Source organism: Scardinius erythrophthalmus, assembly GCF_964197995.2.
Source record: "Scardinius erythrophthalmus genome assembly, chromosome: 14".
In the NCBI taxonomy this organism is placed as follows: domain Eukaryota; kingdom Metazoa; phylum Chordata; class Actinopteri; order Cypriniformes; family Leuciscidae; genus Scardinius; species Scardinius erythrophthalmus.
In genome coordinates, this window is record NC_138234.1 from 19,963,652 (window position 1) to 19,981,422 (window position 17,771).

At 34.5% G+C, this 17,771-nt stretch overlaps 1 protein-coding gene across 1 annotated transcript in view; it reads right to left on the reverse strand.

Moving 5' to 3' along the window:
* lrp1ba (low density lipoprotein receptor-related protein 1Ba) overlaps positions 1-17,771 on the reverse strand; it is a 204,136-nt gene that overhangs the window by 114,859 nt on the left and 71,506 nt on the right. Inside the window, exons 23-30 of the mRNA XM_081385187.1 lie at positions 16,507-16,711; positions 16,019-16,183; positions 14,119-14,363; positions 9,447-9,578; positions 8,647-8,874; positions 7,947-8,121; positions 6,996-7,090; positions 1,336-1,485 (exon numbers count right to left, since the gene is read on the reverse strand). Of these exons, the coding sequence (XP_081241313.1) occupies positions 1,336-1,485; positions 6,996-7,090; positions 7,947-8,121; positions 8,647-8,874; positions 9,447-9,578; positions 14,119-14,363; positions 16,019-16,183; positions 16,507-16,711 (1,395 nt within the window). The remainder of the gene's footprint in view (positions 1-1,335; positions 1,486-6,995; positions 7,091-7,946; positions 8,122-8,646; positions 8,875-9,446; positions 9,579-14,118; positions 14,364-16,018; positions 16,184-16,506; positions 16,712-17,771) is intronic.

Here is a 17,771-nt window from a genome sequence, read left to right on the forward strand (position 1 = left end):
AGTCCCAAAAAGTGATATTTTGAGCTAGCCTTCTTGCCCTCATTTATGGTAAAATAAACCAGTAAAACCCCACAGTTCTATTAGTTAACATGAATTAACAATAAAAAAACAAACAAACACAGATATTTTAAATCTAAATTTGTATCGGTTTATAATATTTAGGGATGCAAAAATTAATGCAAATAGAAGTTTTAAATTCAGTTATTATGATAAAGAGTTTGCATTGCAAATTGGAGATAAAATAATAAAGCAAAAGAAAACAAAAAGCAAAGCAAAGTGAAACAAAAAAATAAAAATAAAAAAGCAAAGAAAAAAATAAATAAATAAACAAAGAAAAAAAATAATGAAAGAAAAGGCAAAGCAAAGCAAAGCAAAAAAAGCAAAGCAAAACAAAAAGTAAATCAAAGCAAAAAACAAAACAAAACAAAACGAAAAACTAAAGCAAAACAAAGCAAAAAAAAAAAAAAAAAAAAAAAAAAACATCTAGCTTTGTAGTCAGCAAAATGAAAAGAGAATCTTGAAACTAGTATATGAATATATATTCTTAAATACATTTGCCCACAGATTGACCAATCAAGTATTCCAGAAGCATCACAAAAATATCACTTCCCAACATATCTTCACTTTTTGTAAGTCCAATCAAATCCAGAAGGGTCAAATCAAGTCCCTTCAACATTATTTGCACCTGAATTTTCTGTTCAGGAAAGTCATGTAGGAATAAGCCACATTACACAAGTTAAATGAGTTGAAAACCATTATACATTTGCTCATTTAGCAGACACTTCTATACAGAAAAAAATGAGGATCATCAAATCTTTATTGTCAATACTTTTTTCATCCGCACCTGCTAAATGAATAAATGTAAAAGTCATAATAAATCTTTATGATTCGTACTGAAACCCAACCGTGAGTCAGAAGGCACACATAAGATGACAGAACAAATTAATATCTGTCTTTGGCCAAGTCTCAAAACTGGCAGAGCTGCTACAGTACAATCAGCAAACACAGCTGTGAGTGACATCAAAAGATGTGAGTCATCAATGAAAGAAAAAACCCATGTCAGAACATGATTAGAGTTGCGATCCAAACCCTTTAGAAACAATAATCTCGCTCTATTGATTTGTAATTACAGTGTACTAAAACAGCTCCACAATTAAGCTTTAACAAAAACCCTGGAGCCCACATTCAGCATAAAAAGTATTCCTTATCACTCATACACCGCTGTTCAGAAACCATTTATACTGTCTATCAACGTACTAATTCAATAGCTTCATTATTTGCTTGGTTATAATTAACCTTACTAAATGAATGCTGATGAAAACAGCCTTCACTCACCCATCACTGCTAATGCCATGGCTTTCTGTAGCTCTTTTTTCAAGCTGTCAATCACATCCAGGCCACTCCCATCCAGGTTACACCTATTAATGGTTCCGTTTCCTGAACTTATCCAGTACAGCTTGTTGGCCGAGTAGTCAATCGACAGCCCTAAAAAGCACAGAGATAATATATGAAAACATGTAACAGTCTCGTTCATTCAACAATGAAAACAATGATTTTAAATAATATAGGTTATACTGTACATATATATATATATATATATATATATATATATATATATATGCTAACATGCTGTTCATATTTAAGCGTAATTATTGTTCTGTTTAATTTCTCAAAGGGTGTTTCCACCGAATTAAGCAACACAACTGTTAAAATACGTTTTATAATATATTCAAATTCAAAACCTTTAAATTTTAATAATGTTTCACACTATTACTGTTTTACTGTATTTTTTATCAAATAAATGAAGCCTTAAGAGAGAAAATTATTAAAATATGAAACGGTATGTATGAAACATTTTTCGGGGAATATTCCTTTAATGCTCAAAACTGAATAAAATGATCCAAAACTTTATTATTTGAGATTATCGTTTTTCCAAAAGATCTTTCAGTTAAACATTACTGATTTAAATAACAAAGAATTGAAAATTGTTTCATCTCATGAATAGCAACACATAGTTGCTTTCAAAATGTGTCTGGTTATTTGAAATCTGCAATTTCCCCTACAGCAAAGCATGTTTATTTGAGGCACAGCATTAATAGTGTACAAAAAGAGTTCAAAAGGTTGTTTTCCGCTTTTATTTCCTTCATTCGTAATAATCCCTCCTTCGCATCATAATGATAACCGCTGTTACTTAAAATTTGGCTCAGGCCATAATCACATGTACTGCGAGTGAGGGATATTTTTGTTTTAATTATGAGTTGAGGGGAGAACCGGGAACATCACAGAGAGCTCTAACAATAATACCCTGGGCTACTTCTCAGACCAAATTACTATAGATATAATGATTTCAACAGACACGGCCCAGAGGAAGAGGAGAATGAGTAAATGGCGCCCTTATTCTCACATGAAGTTACAGTATGTTCATGTACACATGCCATTTGTTAATGTTAAATACATTGTTTGAAACAGAAACAACAGCTTTATTAAATCTTTTTTTTTTCACAAAGAAAAATTCAAAGCAAAGCAAAGAAAGGTAAATAAAAACAGTTAGTGTTGCTAATGCCTTACTCTATATGGTGTTTGCAAATGGAAGACAAAAATCAAAACAAAGCAAAAGCACAAAGCTACAGCAACTGAAAAATAGCTACTGTTGCTAATGCCTTGGTTTATTATTGATTGATTGATTGATTGATTGATTGATTGATTGATTGATTGATTGATTGAAATCTTTATTTCGAACATGAGAGAAGAATATATAAAATAAAATACAATAATGTTCAAAACATTAAATTGTGACATTTAAATTGTGACAAAAATTGTGAAATTAAATTGTGACAAAACATTATTGTGTTCGCAAATGAAAGATAAAACAAAACAAAACAGCGCAAATCAAAGTAAAGTAAAGCAAAACAAAACAAAACAAAGCAAAATAGCCAAGGTGTTGTTAAAGCCTTTCTCTATGCTGTTTTAAAAATGAAAAACATAGCAAAGCAAAGCAAAACTAGGCAAAAAAGAAAAGAAAGAGACAAACAAGACCTGTTTTTTTCCCCTACACCACAAAATGTCTTTGCTTGTACTGTACTTTGCTGTGTATATAGGCTACCTTCTAAGTACCAGTACCAGTCAAAAGTTTGGAAACATTACTATTTTTAATGTTTTTGAAAGAAGTCTCTTATGCTCATCAAGCCTGCAGTTAAAAAAAAAAAAAAAAAAAAAAAAAAAAAACAGTAATATTATGAAATTCAACCTTTAAGGACACCAATTTTCTTTGTGAATGAATAATGTATCATAAATAAATAAATGTTCTTCCTTAAAATACAGGGTGCATAAGTTTGGACACCCCTATGTTAAATTCCCCATAGAGGCAGGCAGATTTTTATTTTTAACCCTCTGGGGTCTAAGGTGTTTTTGGGGTCCTTGAGATGTTCTGACATGCCCTGACATTTTGGCTTTTTTCAGTTGCTTATAAACATATTAATGGCAAAAAAAATTACACACTATTTAGCACAAACAGGGCTACCATGAAATGTGAGCAACAAGAATGTACATTTTTGAGAGAATAATGTTTATGCGTGGTTATTGAAAAAACTAAAAACTAAAGTTTCTGAAATAAGGCCATAAAACACATTCTAAATATGTGCCAATAAGACTTTGGTCTAAAAGATGTCATCGCCTAGTGTTTTTTCTTCAAAATGAAGTGAAAATCACCCTGCCTTATCATTCACATAACACAATACATTGATTTGAATTTTGCAAAGCACTTTCTGTTTGGAAAGGCCATATGCGGAGTGGGCGTCAACGGTCATGTATATGTAGTGTTTCACACCTGAGGAGACAATGGGGCCCGCATACTTAATTAGCCATTCATTCAGGTGAGTCACTGAGCCACAAGAATGCAAGAGCAACAGTTGGAAGCATCTCAATTCTTTTTTATTTTTCCTCATATTGTGCTTGCAATTTGGCCTATAATATCTAAGGAAAACATGTCTAGTAATTGTGCAGTTAATTCTCATACTGTATTTTCAGTTTTGGAATATTTATGCTCTCCCCAAATTTGTCAATGATAAAACACAATAAAAGTTATTTAAAGAAAAGGCTTATATTTACCTTTTAATAGTTTGTTTACATCTACCTTGTAAATATATTTTTTTATTAAAAAGGTTACAATTACAACAACAATTCAAGTGTAATCTTTCTTTGTAAAAACTAAAGTATACATTTTATCATACATATTTCAAAGTTAAGGATTTGATTGATTATTTGATAACTTTATTTTTGACAAAACATATTATATTTAACATAAGCAAATATTGGCAAACAAAAGCTTATTTGAGGTGGCAGATATTTTACATTAAAAATGTATAATCTATCCAAAACTAATCAACGAAATGTTGTCTTTCATATGTCTGTAACATAGGTCTTTCATTTTTATTATAAGAAATATAAATGTTAATTTGCAGTTTAAATCCAGGAAATTTGTTAATGAAAAAATTATTAAAAGTAAGATACAATTGATACAAAACGAAATTCGTTTTAAAGAAAGGATTTGTACTTTCTGTTTTGAGGTCTCTGTGAAAGTTTAAAAGTCTTTTAGTGATTTTTTTAGAGCGCTCGCGTCCATAATGGAGAACTGTCACGTAATATTGTTTTTTCCTCATAAATGCGAACACGAAAAATAAAAGACAAAAGACTTTTGAGTAAAACTTACTCCGAAATTGTGTTCTCGGCGGAATTCGCTCTTCAAAATGCTGCCGTTCGTCGTCTGAGTTACAATCTTTCTCTGAGGAAAAGGTGCATTCTTCCTCGCCGTCCAGAATCATCTGAAGGGAGTCTTTATTACCGGAGAAGCGTGTCATACTCAAAACGCGATGAACAATCAGTAAGTCTGATGAAGAAACTTTTTATGGCATTGATCAGGGGGCGGGTGCGCTGCATACTAGATCATCTAACGATTTACATGTGAATCGCGCCGGGGGCGGGGCGGCCGCAGCTGATTATAGAGATAATGAGGCAGAAGGAAAAACGGTACCTCTCCTTGCTTTCAAACGGATTACATGAGTTGAAAACATTTGTTTTTTATATAAATTACTTCATTTAAAAGAGGAGATTTCAAGTTTCATAAAGACATAACTCACGTGCCTGTGTGAGAAGTATTCGCTGAGTTATGATTCATTTTCGGACGCGTTTCAGAATGGACTACACGGACAGAGAGAAGGCAGAACTCGCTTCGTGTTTATTTTTCTTTATTTGGCGAAAAGCACAACACTTTGTTTTTATTGTGAGTGTACACAAAAATAATACACACTTAACAGGATAGATTGATGTATAACACAAGCATATAAGATAAAAATTAATATTTTTATTTTATTATTTTTTTGCACTCATACGGAAAAAAACGAGCCTATCGCGCCGGCGCGATAGCCGACCTCAGGGGGTTAAAGGCCAGTTACTTCATGGAGTCAGGATACTATGCATCCTGATAAAGTTCCCTTGGCCTTTGGAATTAAAATAGCCCCACATCATCACAGAGCCTTCACCATACCTAGAGATTGGCATGGTTTTATTTCAGTTAGCCTAATAGCTAGTTTGATTTGCATTGAGAGATGATCTTATGGAAAGTACTTCATGCCAATCTCTAGGTATGGTGAAGGCTATGTGATGATGTGGGGCTATTTTAATTCCAGAGGCCAAGGGAACTTTATCAGGATGCATAGTATCCTGGCTCCATGAAGTAACTGGCCTTTAAAAATCTGCCTGGCTCTATGGGAATTTAACATAGGGGTGTCCAAACTTATGCACCCTGTATTTTAAGGAAGAACATTTATTTATTTATGATACATTATTCATTCATAAAGAAAATTGGTGTCCTAAAAGGTTGAATTTTTCCAAAAAAATTTAATTAAGGCATTAAGTTCAATTTCCAAAATATGATTTTTTATTCCTCTTTTTAGTCAACTTTAGCATGGGTGTCTAAACTTATGCATAGCACTGTTTATATATATATATATATATATATATATATATATATATATATATATGAAGCAATCACATCATTACTGCATGGCACAAGCTGATTTGTCTCGGCTGATCATGTAGCCAATGAGAAATATATATATGAAGCAATCACATCATTACTGCATGGCACAAGCTGATTTGCCTCGGCTGATCATGTAGCCAATGAGATTGCTTGCTCAACATTTAAATAGTCTGGTTCACTGATTGCTGTAAGCTAATAGTACAGCGCACTCTTAGAGTTCCTCTGAAATCCTCCACCTCCCCCAGCTCCACCTGCCTAGATCTGCTACAGGATTTGTGTACGTCTGTTTATGCAGCAGCAGCATATCTCATTCTCACAGCAGTCTGTCTATAGCCTGGCTAACGTCAGACCTCGTCTCATTGAGACGTGGTCTGGGAACCTCATGTTCATTTTCTCGTATTTGAGGTGTGGTTTACGAATGCCCAGAGCCGTTTATTGGGCGCTACGAATGTCTATCAAATGCGCCTGTACCTGTACGTAGCTCATAGCCAATCGTTTCAATTATACCAGATGACGTATATAGAGCGGCAGAAATTCAACGAGGAAGAAGACGAAATAAACTTGCGTTCTAAACTACTTAGAACACTATCTAAGGCTGCATCGAAAGGTAACTTCGCGTCTGATGCCATGTTGGATCCATAGATATAAACAAACTGCTTCGGTGTGTCGCATAGACGTCGTCATCGTCTTGCTGCTCCCTCCCCGTTCTGTGATTGGTTCCCTTTTTGAGGGGAAAATCTGGTCCATGGTATCCAGGCTGCCTAGCAGCGTGAATAAAAGGCAGCATGGGGAAACCCAGGCTAGTCTGTCTATGTATCTATTAGCAGTAGCAAGTCCATACTTGCCTTTCAGCAGCAGCAATAATCAACAGCTGGAGCCATAATTATTTTAAAATACTATTAGTATTAGAATACTAAGTAGGCAGCTCACTACTTTAGGTTTTGGAAATTGAATTTACCAACAGGCTCTTTCTGGTTCTGGTGCAAAATCTTGATGTTACTGCCATCCATGTTGGCCATATTTATTGTTCCCCCATCCATCCAGAACATCTTCCTGTAGACCACAACAAAACAAGATACATTCAGAGAGATGGATGAGTCTTCAAGATGAAGGATGGGACTCTTTCGCTTCAAGGAACGCGACCCGTGTGAAGGTCGGGGAGGTAGAAAAGAACTTTATCTTCACAATCACCACAGAGCACAAAACAATCAAATAAAGCTGTCTCTATCTCCTTCATACATCTTGATAGCGCGCATGAACCTACCTGACAGATGACTTTCAGAAATGTCGACAGGGTCAGAAGCTAAAACGAGCAGACAGCTGGCGGAAAAAAAAAATGTGACACAAGGGGCGCAGATCACGAGAGATATCGAGGAACAAAATAAAACAACATGCTCACTGTTCCATGCTTAAAATCCATAACTGGATTAGAGAATTGCGCTATATTAAATCTCATGCAAACAATTGTGAGGAACTGGCTCCATTTTTAATTAGGCTGCATGTCTGGAATCATAATGTATGCTAATTAAAGAGGTGTCACTGGCTAGTCCAACAAGGGTAAGATGAATTTGCATTTCTGATTGGCTGACAACCAGTTTGGCATCGTTAAAGAGTTTATGGCTATAACAATTTGTCAGTCTTAATCAACTCCAAGAAAATGACTAATAACTTTAGTTAATTGTGCACACTGAATATAAACAGAGACCTGTTCAGTAATGAGCTTTCTAACTGATGTATCTTACATGCAATTTTCAAGGTAACTAAAGGTGACATTTCGACAGAAGTATGCAATTACTTTTTAATAAAAATAGGATAGTGATAAAAATAGGATAGCGATCTCTAGCAAAACACACGGGCCCATAACTTCTCCATTACTCATATGGTTCATTGTTAGCATGGTTTTTGTTACCCTTTAGACGGATGCAGGACGAGACACTTGGGCTTGTCCATGCCGTGAACGACGGTGGTTTTAAGAGATCCGTCAAGACGGGCGACATTAATGTGGGTCTCATCGTTGTCTGAGCTCATCCAGTACATGTTTCTGGACAGCCAATCAATAGCCAGGCCACGGACATTGGATAGGTCTGTAAATAAAAAAATTCAATAAATAATGTACATTTCTTATCACATTAAAACAGTATAACAGTCAAAAATATATTAAATTGTGTTTATTTTAATTGATTTAACAAATGTAATTATTAATTTAAATGTAATACTTTAAGAAAGGAAGAATAATGGCATAATATGTTCATAATTATTTTATATATGTTACACAACGTACTTGTACTTTTGGTACTTTTATATACAAAAACAATATCTATATCTATCTATATCTATATCTATATCTACCTATATCTATCTATATCTATATACGAACACACACTAGGGTGCTCGGTTATGGCAAAAAAATCGCGATTCTTTTGGTCAATATTGAAATCGGAATATATTGGAAATACTTGCAACCAATATGACAACAATAAGGTAATAAGGTATAATGCAATAAAGTTTTTTTTTGTAAAGACACATTTGACTTTATTAATCAAAGTAGGAAAATTAAAAGCAGTTTGAACCGTGTGAAAATGTAACTGGCAAAATGGACTGCAACGTACCTCCAGACAGGATGGTTTCCAGTTTGGTTCCATTGACGAAAGCTCGTTTTATAGTTCGGGTCTTCACGTCGGCCCAGTAAATCCTTTCGTCTATGGCGTCGTAATCCATCGCCGTGACATCATCAATATCGGGTACGGTGAGGGCCATGATGACGTTGAGGTACGGGTTGTCTATGTTCACTCCTCGAATCTCAGATCTCCGAGCGTATAACAGAAATTTCTTCACAACTGTTCAGGTACATAAATACATAATTCAATTCAAATTGATTCTCAATTGAATTTAGTTTCTCTGTCTCTAGTATCTCCGGGAGTGAAAATATGACCTAAATCAGTTAAGGGGACAAATATAATAAGGGGAATTGAGTGTCCTTACAAAGGCAGCACTATAAAGACATAAAGCTCAAAGGACTCATACTGTAAATTCTCCTTTCTTGACCTCAAGAGAGATCTCTGGGGCAGCCATTAAAGAGAGATCTCCATTTCAGTCTGTAATGAGTTTAGGTAGGTCACGTAAGTCTCCTGATACACGCTATAATTATTCCAATATCAGACATTCTGCTTTATATCAAGTCCATTCAATTGGATCGCACATTTTGATGAAGAAACCTATGCATTTATATATACAATGTATTCATGTGAAAAAGTGGGATGAAGGAAAAAAATCAGTGCTGTACATTAGACCTTGGCATGTTAAAAGACATGCAAGACCAGTAAATCTTCAAATTCCAGAGTTTGAGTGTGTGGGCCAAACGTGTCTTGTAAAAGGAAAATCTACAGTCCAGAAGACTGCTATAGCTCACCTTGGCAGGTTCGGTTGTTGGCCGACAGTTTCATGAGATGTGGACAGGAGCAAGACGCAGAACCATTATAATTTATAAGACAGAGGTGAGAACATTGGCCCTTTCCATTGTTACCATCACATGGATTAGGAGCTGAAAAGATGTGAGAAGAAATGAAAAAAAAAAAAAAAAACATTAATAAAAGAATATTAGAGTACACATGCATCTGCATATGTTATATTCATTCTGCTGGCTAATGATTGATCTGTGAGTCTTTTAGGATTTCTTTAGCTAGTTATTATGCAATGCGGCTTGCATCTATCCACATAGACCTAAAAACCAAATGCACTCTGCTTAACAAGTGTAATATGTGGATGCTGTGCTGAGTAATTAGGCCCCTTATTCCCTACCCAACAATCCCAGGGTTTCTTCTTGCTCAGAGCAAGGTTGTTACTCCACAACTCTAAATGGGACCTTAAAACACATACGTAATAAAAAAAAAAGTGCATAAACAAGTCTATAAAAAACAGTTGCTTCAGGCCTAATGAATACAGTAATCTCTATGCCACTCTCTCTAAGCTATTATGACACATGAAAACCGATAGAGATGCGGGCCAACCTTTTCAAACGCAGACGGGTAATGAATATGGACATAGAACAGACATCCTGCGCTATAAACAAAATCCCAAAACAGAGTAGGGCCTAAAGCAGGTGCTAAGCCGCAGTGCTAAAACAGAGAGCAGAAACAAAAAAGAAAGACAAACTATTAGAAATGGTTCAGTCTAAAGATTATTAATTTTATTAAATATATTAATTCATTCTTTTGTTGAACTGACTATTAACTTGCATAATTAGTTGGGAAAAAATGTAAAAATGCTATTTAAAAAATTAAATATAAAATAAAATTATATAATGTTAGTGAACCTTCATAATAATAATAATAATAATAATAATAATAATAATAATAATAATATATTTTATTTATTCACTTTTTATTAACTTTTAACTTTATTGTCCCCAGGTGGCATTATTTTCCACAGCACCGCACTTGTTTAATACACACAGCTAGGGATGTCACGATACCAAAATTCTAGTAGTCGAAACCAAAATTTTACGGTTCTCGGTACCAATTTCGGTACCACAGCAAAATCTGTTGGAACTATTATCCTATTTTATTTAGGCTAACTATTTGAAAAAAAATTATTAAATTCAATTCAATGACTTACTATTTATGACGGTAATCATAAGTAAATTATACATATAAGCACTGAAGGCTACATGCTGTTTAAACGTAAATAGTACTTATTTAGTAGTACTTAAAATACCAAGTTAAACATAAGCAACCTTCAAATGCACACATTATTATAATTATTATTAGTAGTAGTATTTTTAATACATGGAGACGTGGCTAAATCTACAGTAGCCTAATATAATTATTTCTGTCAATTACTTCACGTTAAACCGAACTTTTATTTTGACGGGTTGCCGTGAAGACCTTTGAGTTTCTGTGTGTATGATATGACGATAGTTTTTCTCAAATTAAACAGTAAAATGCTCATGAAGTGACTCTCAGAGTTGCTCTGGAGATTAATTTTATCATGTCATCATATCGTGAGGCAGCAGAGACTGAAAACAGCGTGAGCGTCACTCGTGCTTCACTGTGTGTGTGAGGTAAATGAAACCGCGCGTCTGCGCCATTCATTCACACAGAGACAAGCAGAACATGCAGGGTTAATATTTAAATAGTCTCTATGCGGTTTAATATTCACAGACACTATATATATATATATATATATATATATATATATATATATATATATATATATATTGGGGTATATATCGGCTACAGACAGTGCTCCTAGTAAAAAAGTTAGTCTGGAGCCGCGCGCTTAGATAAACACGGAGCGACTGAAAGCAGCTGCCTATTACTGGGTTCCGAATATACCCGGTACTCGGTAACGTTACTACCGGTACTACAGAAATGCTGGTATCATCACATTTTAAAAATTTCAGTACCGACTTGGTACCGAAGTACCGGTACTTTTGACAACACTACACACAGCATAAACAATATAATACAAAAAGACATAATAAAAAAAAATAAAAATAAAACAGCAATGTCTGTTGTTAAGGTATGTGATGGCTGAGGGAATCAGGCTTCTTCCAAAGCGAGCCATATTCATTAGCACCTTTCAGACATGAAAGGCAATTTCAAAGTGCTTCAAAGGTCAAAAACATTGGTGGTAAGGGGTTAACAAAACAAATAACGATAAGACATGCCTAAAAAACAACACCACCACAGATTAAACAAAAGCAACAAGAACAAAAGTAAAAGCAAAAATTATCTCTATAATCCAAATAACAAAAAAAAAAGAAAAGAAAAAAGTAAATCAAGTCTTGAACCACAGGACAAACAAACAAAGAAACAAACAAACAAAATCGTCACAATTTAAAAATGGCAGCACCGACTAGGTACCGAAGTCGGTACTTTTGACAACACTAGTCCTAAGTTCAGTTCAAATGACAAATATGCATTCATACAAGTTCTAATTTGATTCTAAGTTCTGATGTTAAGAGTGTAAGATCAGATATTTAAAAAGCTGTGATATTTTACAAAGAATCATATCATATCACATATATATATGTAAACAAACTAAAAAAAGTACTAGCCAATGGTGATTCTATTGTCAAGGTGTGCGTAGAGGGTTGAATAATAATAATAATAATAATACATAATAATACCTTTCAGTGCTTCAAATGTCAAAAAAACATTTCTGTGCCTCAAATGTCAAAAACATTTAAACAAAATAAATAAATATGAGACAAGCTTTAAAACAACAACAACAACAAATTAAACAAAAGCAACAAGGACAAAAAAAAAGTAAAAAAAAAAAACAGCACTATGAACAAACTCACAAAACAACGCATGTGTTAAGCCACAGGACAAACAGCAAATGAACAGAAACAAAGAAAGTGAGAAAAACATGTCTCAGTCTAAAAAGCTCAGGAACACACTTTTGGCTTAAAAACACAAATTTCTAAACTAGCCCATGAGAGGTACATTTCAAAACAACCTGGCTCAAAGCTAGAGATGACAAGTCTAAATATATTGTTCTAAAAATGATTCACTCAAGAACATTCACTTTCATCATCATTTTCAAGGATTCTATGCAGTCGAAGGCTCTTTCACTACTTCAAATCGACTCCAAGTTTGATCAGAACATAAAAAAAACAGACCCACAATAACACAAAAAACCTTTACACATCTGTGCGGCGTATCCCTCCACCCAAACTCTAGGTTTATAACTGCCAATCACAATCTGGAACGCTGTGTGAACATTTCCGCCAGCCCATTATGAGTGTTTATCTGGAGTCATGAGTTAACAAAGAGCCTCTTAGCGCCATTAAGGGTGTAATTTTGCTTTGGTGGATGATGCCAAGCTCGATGTGTTGACAGAAGGCTGATTCTTCAACATCTGGCAGATGTACACCCAAGGGAAAAGATGCTGGACAGCCATCAAGGGCTGATTCAATTGTGTTTTATTTATGGGGTGTTTTTTTGGCACTTCTTTTGTACTTTATTGCCCAAACGGTGAACAAATTCTATTATGCCAATTAAAAGTAGGTTACAGAAGGAGGGACAGATTTCAAGCACATTTTCAGTGTTGACTGAACTGATGCATGCTACAAGAAATTACCCAGAGGTCATTAGGGGTGTACCAGTAAGGAACCACCCAGTACACACTACAAATCAGTTAAAACACCCAAGCAACTCTTATAGCAACCATCAGAACACATTAGTGACTGATAGCATCATTGAATTATTGCTTAGATATGCAGTCACAGTAAAATGTAAACAAACAAACAAATAAACAAATACAATTATTCTGTGTTATTGCAGCATCTAATAGGAACAAAAAACAACAAAAGAAATAAAAAAAAATGGAAAAGAAATCAAACAAAACAAAAACAAAAAGCACCAATACATGTTTTTGCAGCATTTTATAGGAATAAAAAAAAATCCATTTTATATTTCTTCTAAATAAATAAATACGAAACAAAATACATTTAAAAAACAAAATTAAATTAAACAAAACAAAACAAAACAAAACAACAACAAAAAACACAGAGAAAGATAGAAAGATATTTCTCCAAGTTATATTTCTACTTTTGTTGTTGTTCTAATAGTTCTAAAGTGCATTTAGAAAGTCATTACAGAAAGTGTTTTTTTAATTAATAAACAAACAAATAGTATCTTTCTACTATAAAACTTACAGTCGAAAAAGTTTTTTTTATGTTTTTGCAGCATCTTAAAGGAATAGAGAACTAAATAAAATAAAATAAACAACAAAATAAAATCTTTGAAAAGCGCATTTAGTTTTTAGAAGGAAAGTCAGAACAGAAATGTGACCTTGTAGTGTTTGACTGTCTGTTTCCTATTTCAGAAAAGATATGGATTCTTGATGGGAATCAAGGGATTTCTTGACGAGACAGCTTTGCAGCCAATTAGTCCCTAAAATCTTCTATTGCGAAATGGGAATGTGCCAAAACTGGGTCTTTGAACGCTGTTAATCCAACATGACAACTTTGCTCAATCTAGAGATTTCTCTCATTATGTTCTTTGGATCCTTCAAATCGTCATCTGTTCAAAGTCCCTCTAGACAGTTTTGAAAGACAGAAGATGGTTTCTTACTTTGTGGCTGCCTGCTGGGATGGTATATCTCCAGGTCAAAGGGTTGGGCGCTGGTTTTTTGGATCACGGTCACATTGGCTCCGGTCCATTTGTTGGCTTTGGTCAATGTGTTGGTCCTCCAGTCGGTCCAATAGACGTCCCCTCCAAAGAGAGACACGGCGAAGGGGTGAGAGAGGAGCTCATGTCCTCGAAGAATTTCAATCACCCCTGTGCCGTCATATAGAGCGGAGTATATCGCGTCAGATCTGAGGAGAGACAAATAATCATAGTAATCATCATCATCATAATCATAGTATTTTAAAGTCAACATGAAATCAAAACAGGCCTTATTTACTTTCTTAACACACGCTTCCACACACACACACACACACACAGTAAAACTGAATCAAATCGAAGATTGTAAATCTTTGAATTGCATTAATTCAATAAATTAAATTGAGTCGAGTACAGAGGTAAATGATATTTGATTCGAGTCATGTCAAGTCAATACAAGTAAAACAAATCAACTTGAACTTAACTGAATCAAATCAAACTTCATAAATCTAGTTAAATTCTGAATTACAGCAATTCAGTTAACTTAACTGATTATAGCCAAATCAACAAATCAACTTAAAAAATCTTGTTCAACTCTAAATTACATCAGTTAATTGAACTGAACTAATTTGATTTAATTTTAATTCAAACTGATTCAACCTAAACCGAATTAAAAAAAAGTTCTAAAGTTCTAAATTCTTAATCACGTCAATTAGAATCAAAACGACTTGAACTGAATTAAATCAAATCCAACTTTCAACTCTGAATGACATAATTGTATTTACCTGACAGTCAAATCAACCTGAAATGTACTCAATCAAATCTAGATTCTGAACCAAATCTAAATCTGAATCAAACTAAACCTTGTTTCACTCTAAATTTCAGTATGTCAATTCAATTGAATTAAACCTCTTCAAATAAAATCAAACCAAATCAACCTGAACTAAACAATTTTTTTTAACTCTATATTATGTCAATTCAATTAACGCGATTCAAAAATCTAAATGAATAGCATCATGCTATAAATAATTTTATTCACTTTGAAACCTATTTGAAATTAGTTACATTATGTTACAAAAGTAAAATGGGTTGTGGACACCACAAACTTTTGTTGACCTAAAATGTGAAATACGGAAGGATTAAAAAAACATTTATTTTTGTATTAAATAAAACAACAAAACATAGGATATATTCTACATGTTTACAGCAAGGAGTTTACTGCAAATAACAGAAGTATAAAGTCTAAAACAGTCACAATAGTATATAAGAGTCCACTGAAGCCTTGTCGAAAGAGACGGCTGAGAGAAAAAGAAAGAAACTCTGTTGACAGACTGTGAGAAAAAAAGGAATGTGTGATCTGAATGTAGCAGAGACAAAAATGAGGCAATCGAAAGCAGAGAATTGATCAGATTCTTCATTAAATCCAAGAATCTCATTATCTGAATATTAATTTGCACTGCATTTGGAGCCACCGGGCACACGAGGAATTGAACAAGCGCTGAGAGAAATGTAAGATGAGAGTTTATGAATGTGTCAAGACAGCAAAATTGCCATGCTTCTGCTTTGTAAGATTCAAAAAAATACTTGATGGGCAAAATTATAATCTATAGTAATAGTATTTCTCCATCAACCTATAATTTTTTCACTAGCTGAGGTGGATCTCGATTTTAAACGGGTAACAAAACACATTAATCATTCAACAAAAACCTGCCACTTGAATTTGTTACCAACGACTGAATCCGAGCTTATTCCCAATTACCTCCCAAATCCACCCTGTACGTCACAGCCAAAACATTCCCTATATGGTCTTGCCTTGGGAAAACCTCACAAAATAACCCAACCGAAGAGTGTGGGTATCCTTTCTTACCTTGCATCTGTCCATACTATCCTGCTCTCCATGTGATCCAAGGTGAGTCCGTTGGGCCAGGCGCCGGTATCCATATCCTTGAAAACCACATGTCGCCGTTTCCCGCTCATGGAAGCGCCTTCGATGCGAGGAAACGTGGCATCCCAATCGGTCCAGAACAGGGCACTGTTGACGACAAAACTCAAGTGTTTAAACGACTTTCAAAACGAAGGCTACTTGCAAACCACATCCTCATTAAAAGCATCAGCATTAGTGCAATTACAAAACAGGTAAGAATGTGTAATGGCCCAATTTCATGGTAATATCCCTTCTGGAAATCATTTCAAAAGCTCTTTTATGGGTGATTAGACTGGTTCATTACATTTCACAAACCACCGCAAGGAGCTATCAATCACTGAAGTTCTTCATTAAACCTATGAGGTAATTGGAAAACTGGTGCCGCTTGCTATTGTTTCCAGTCAAAGTTGAGGCCATATTGGGGAACGCACCCTTGGCCGGGGTCCACAGCGATCGCCCGAGGGTGTTCCATTCCCCCGGCGATCAGGGTGGTCCGTAATTCGCCGTTCAGCTTGGACACCTCAATCTGGTCCAAGTTACTGTCGATCCAGTAGAGATTTCCCGCTACCCAATCAACAGCAAGGCCCTCTGGAGTGGCTAGACCATGTTGGACCACCACCTCGATCGCAGAAACACCTGCCAAAAACAATAATCGGGTAATTTGCTGTGGGGAAAAACAACAGTCTACGGTTGCTTGCTTGTCGGTCAAGTTCACGATTACTCGGATTTGGTGTTTGGTGAGTGTTAATTTTGGAGCCTATGAAGTGTATGAAAAAAAACTTTAACAAAGCCCTCAAGACAAAGTGATTCCCACTTTCTTTCACTCTCTCTCAATGCCTACTCATCAGTTCCTTTTTGGCACGAGTGTAAATTACTTCTCACACATTTTGGGGCTTTTGATGCTGAAATTTTAACACAGTTGGTAGAATGACTTTGCTTTTTAAGTGTAAAACAGAGCTAAAGAAAGAGCTCTCAATATGCTGAACAATAAGGATAAGAAACATGAAACACTAGAATTTTCTTCACATAAATGGAGAATTTTCATTTGATTTACTCTTTTTTTTGTATCACCTGTTCTAGAACAACTCAATACTGATAACAACAAATATAAAATATAAAGAAATAGCATAAAATATAATAATAATAATAATAATAATAATAATAATAATATGACAATAAAAATGCATGTTATCACAATTGAATTCAATAATAAATAAAATAAAATATAAAAAATAAAATAAAATAAAATGTCCATTGTGTTGCTAACACCTTCAAAGTAATAATTAATTTCACTCATTAAACCAGATAATATTAAAGTCAGTCTTCATCCTGAAGTCTGTACACCTACTGTAACATCATATTTTCACAGGTTTTGTGATTTTAAGTAGTTTTAAGCTTATTTTTTTTGTTGCAACCATGATGTCAACTTACATCATACATACTGTAAAAATTGTATAGGATTTTGATTCAATTTCCCTAACTTTAAGTAGGTCATATATGTAACTACAAAAAACAGGGGGGGGGGGGGGGTGACACTGTTCAGCTGTCAACTGCACTTTGAAACCATCCTGAATGCATCCTGTAGTGAACACTAGATTTGTCAGTATTTATAAACAATTTTTGACACACTATTTATGTATCTGGCTGTTTTGGAGTGACAGGCAAGGAAAACACACATTTTGTGAGAAAATGGAAG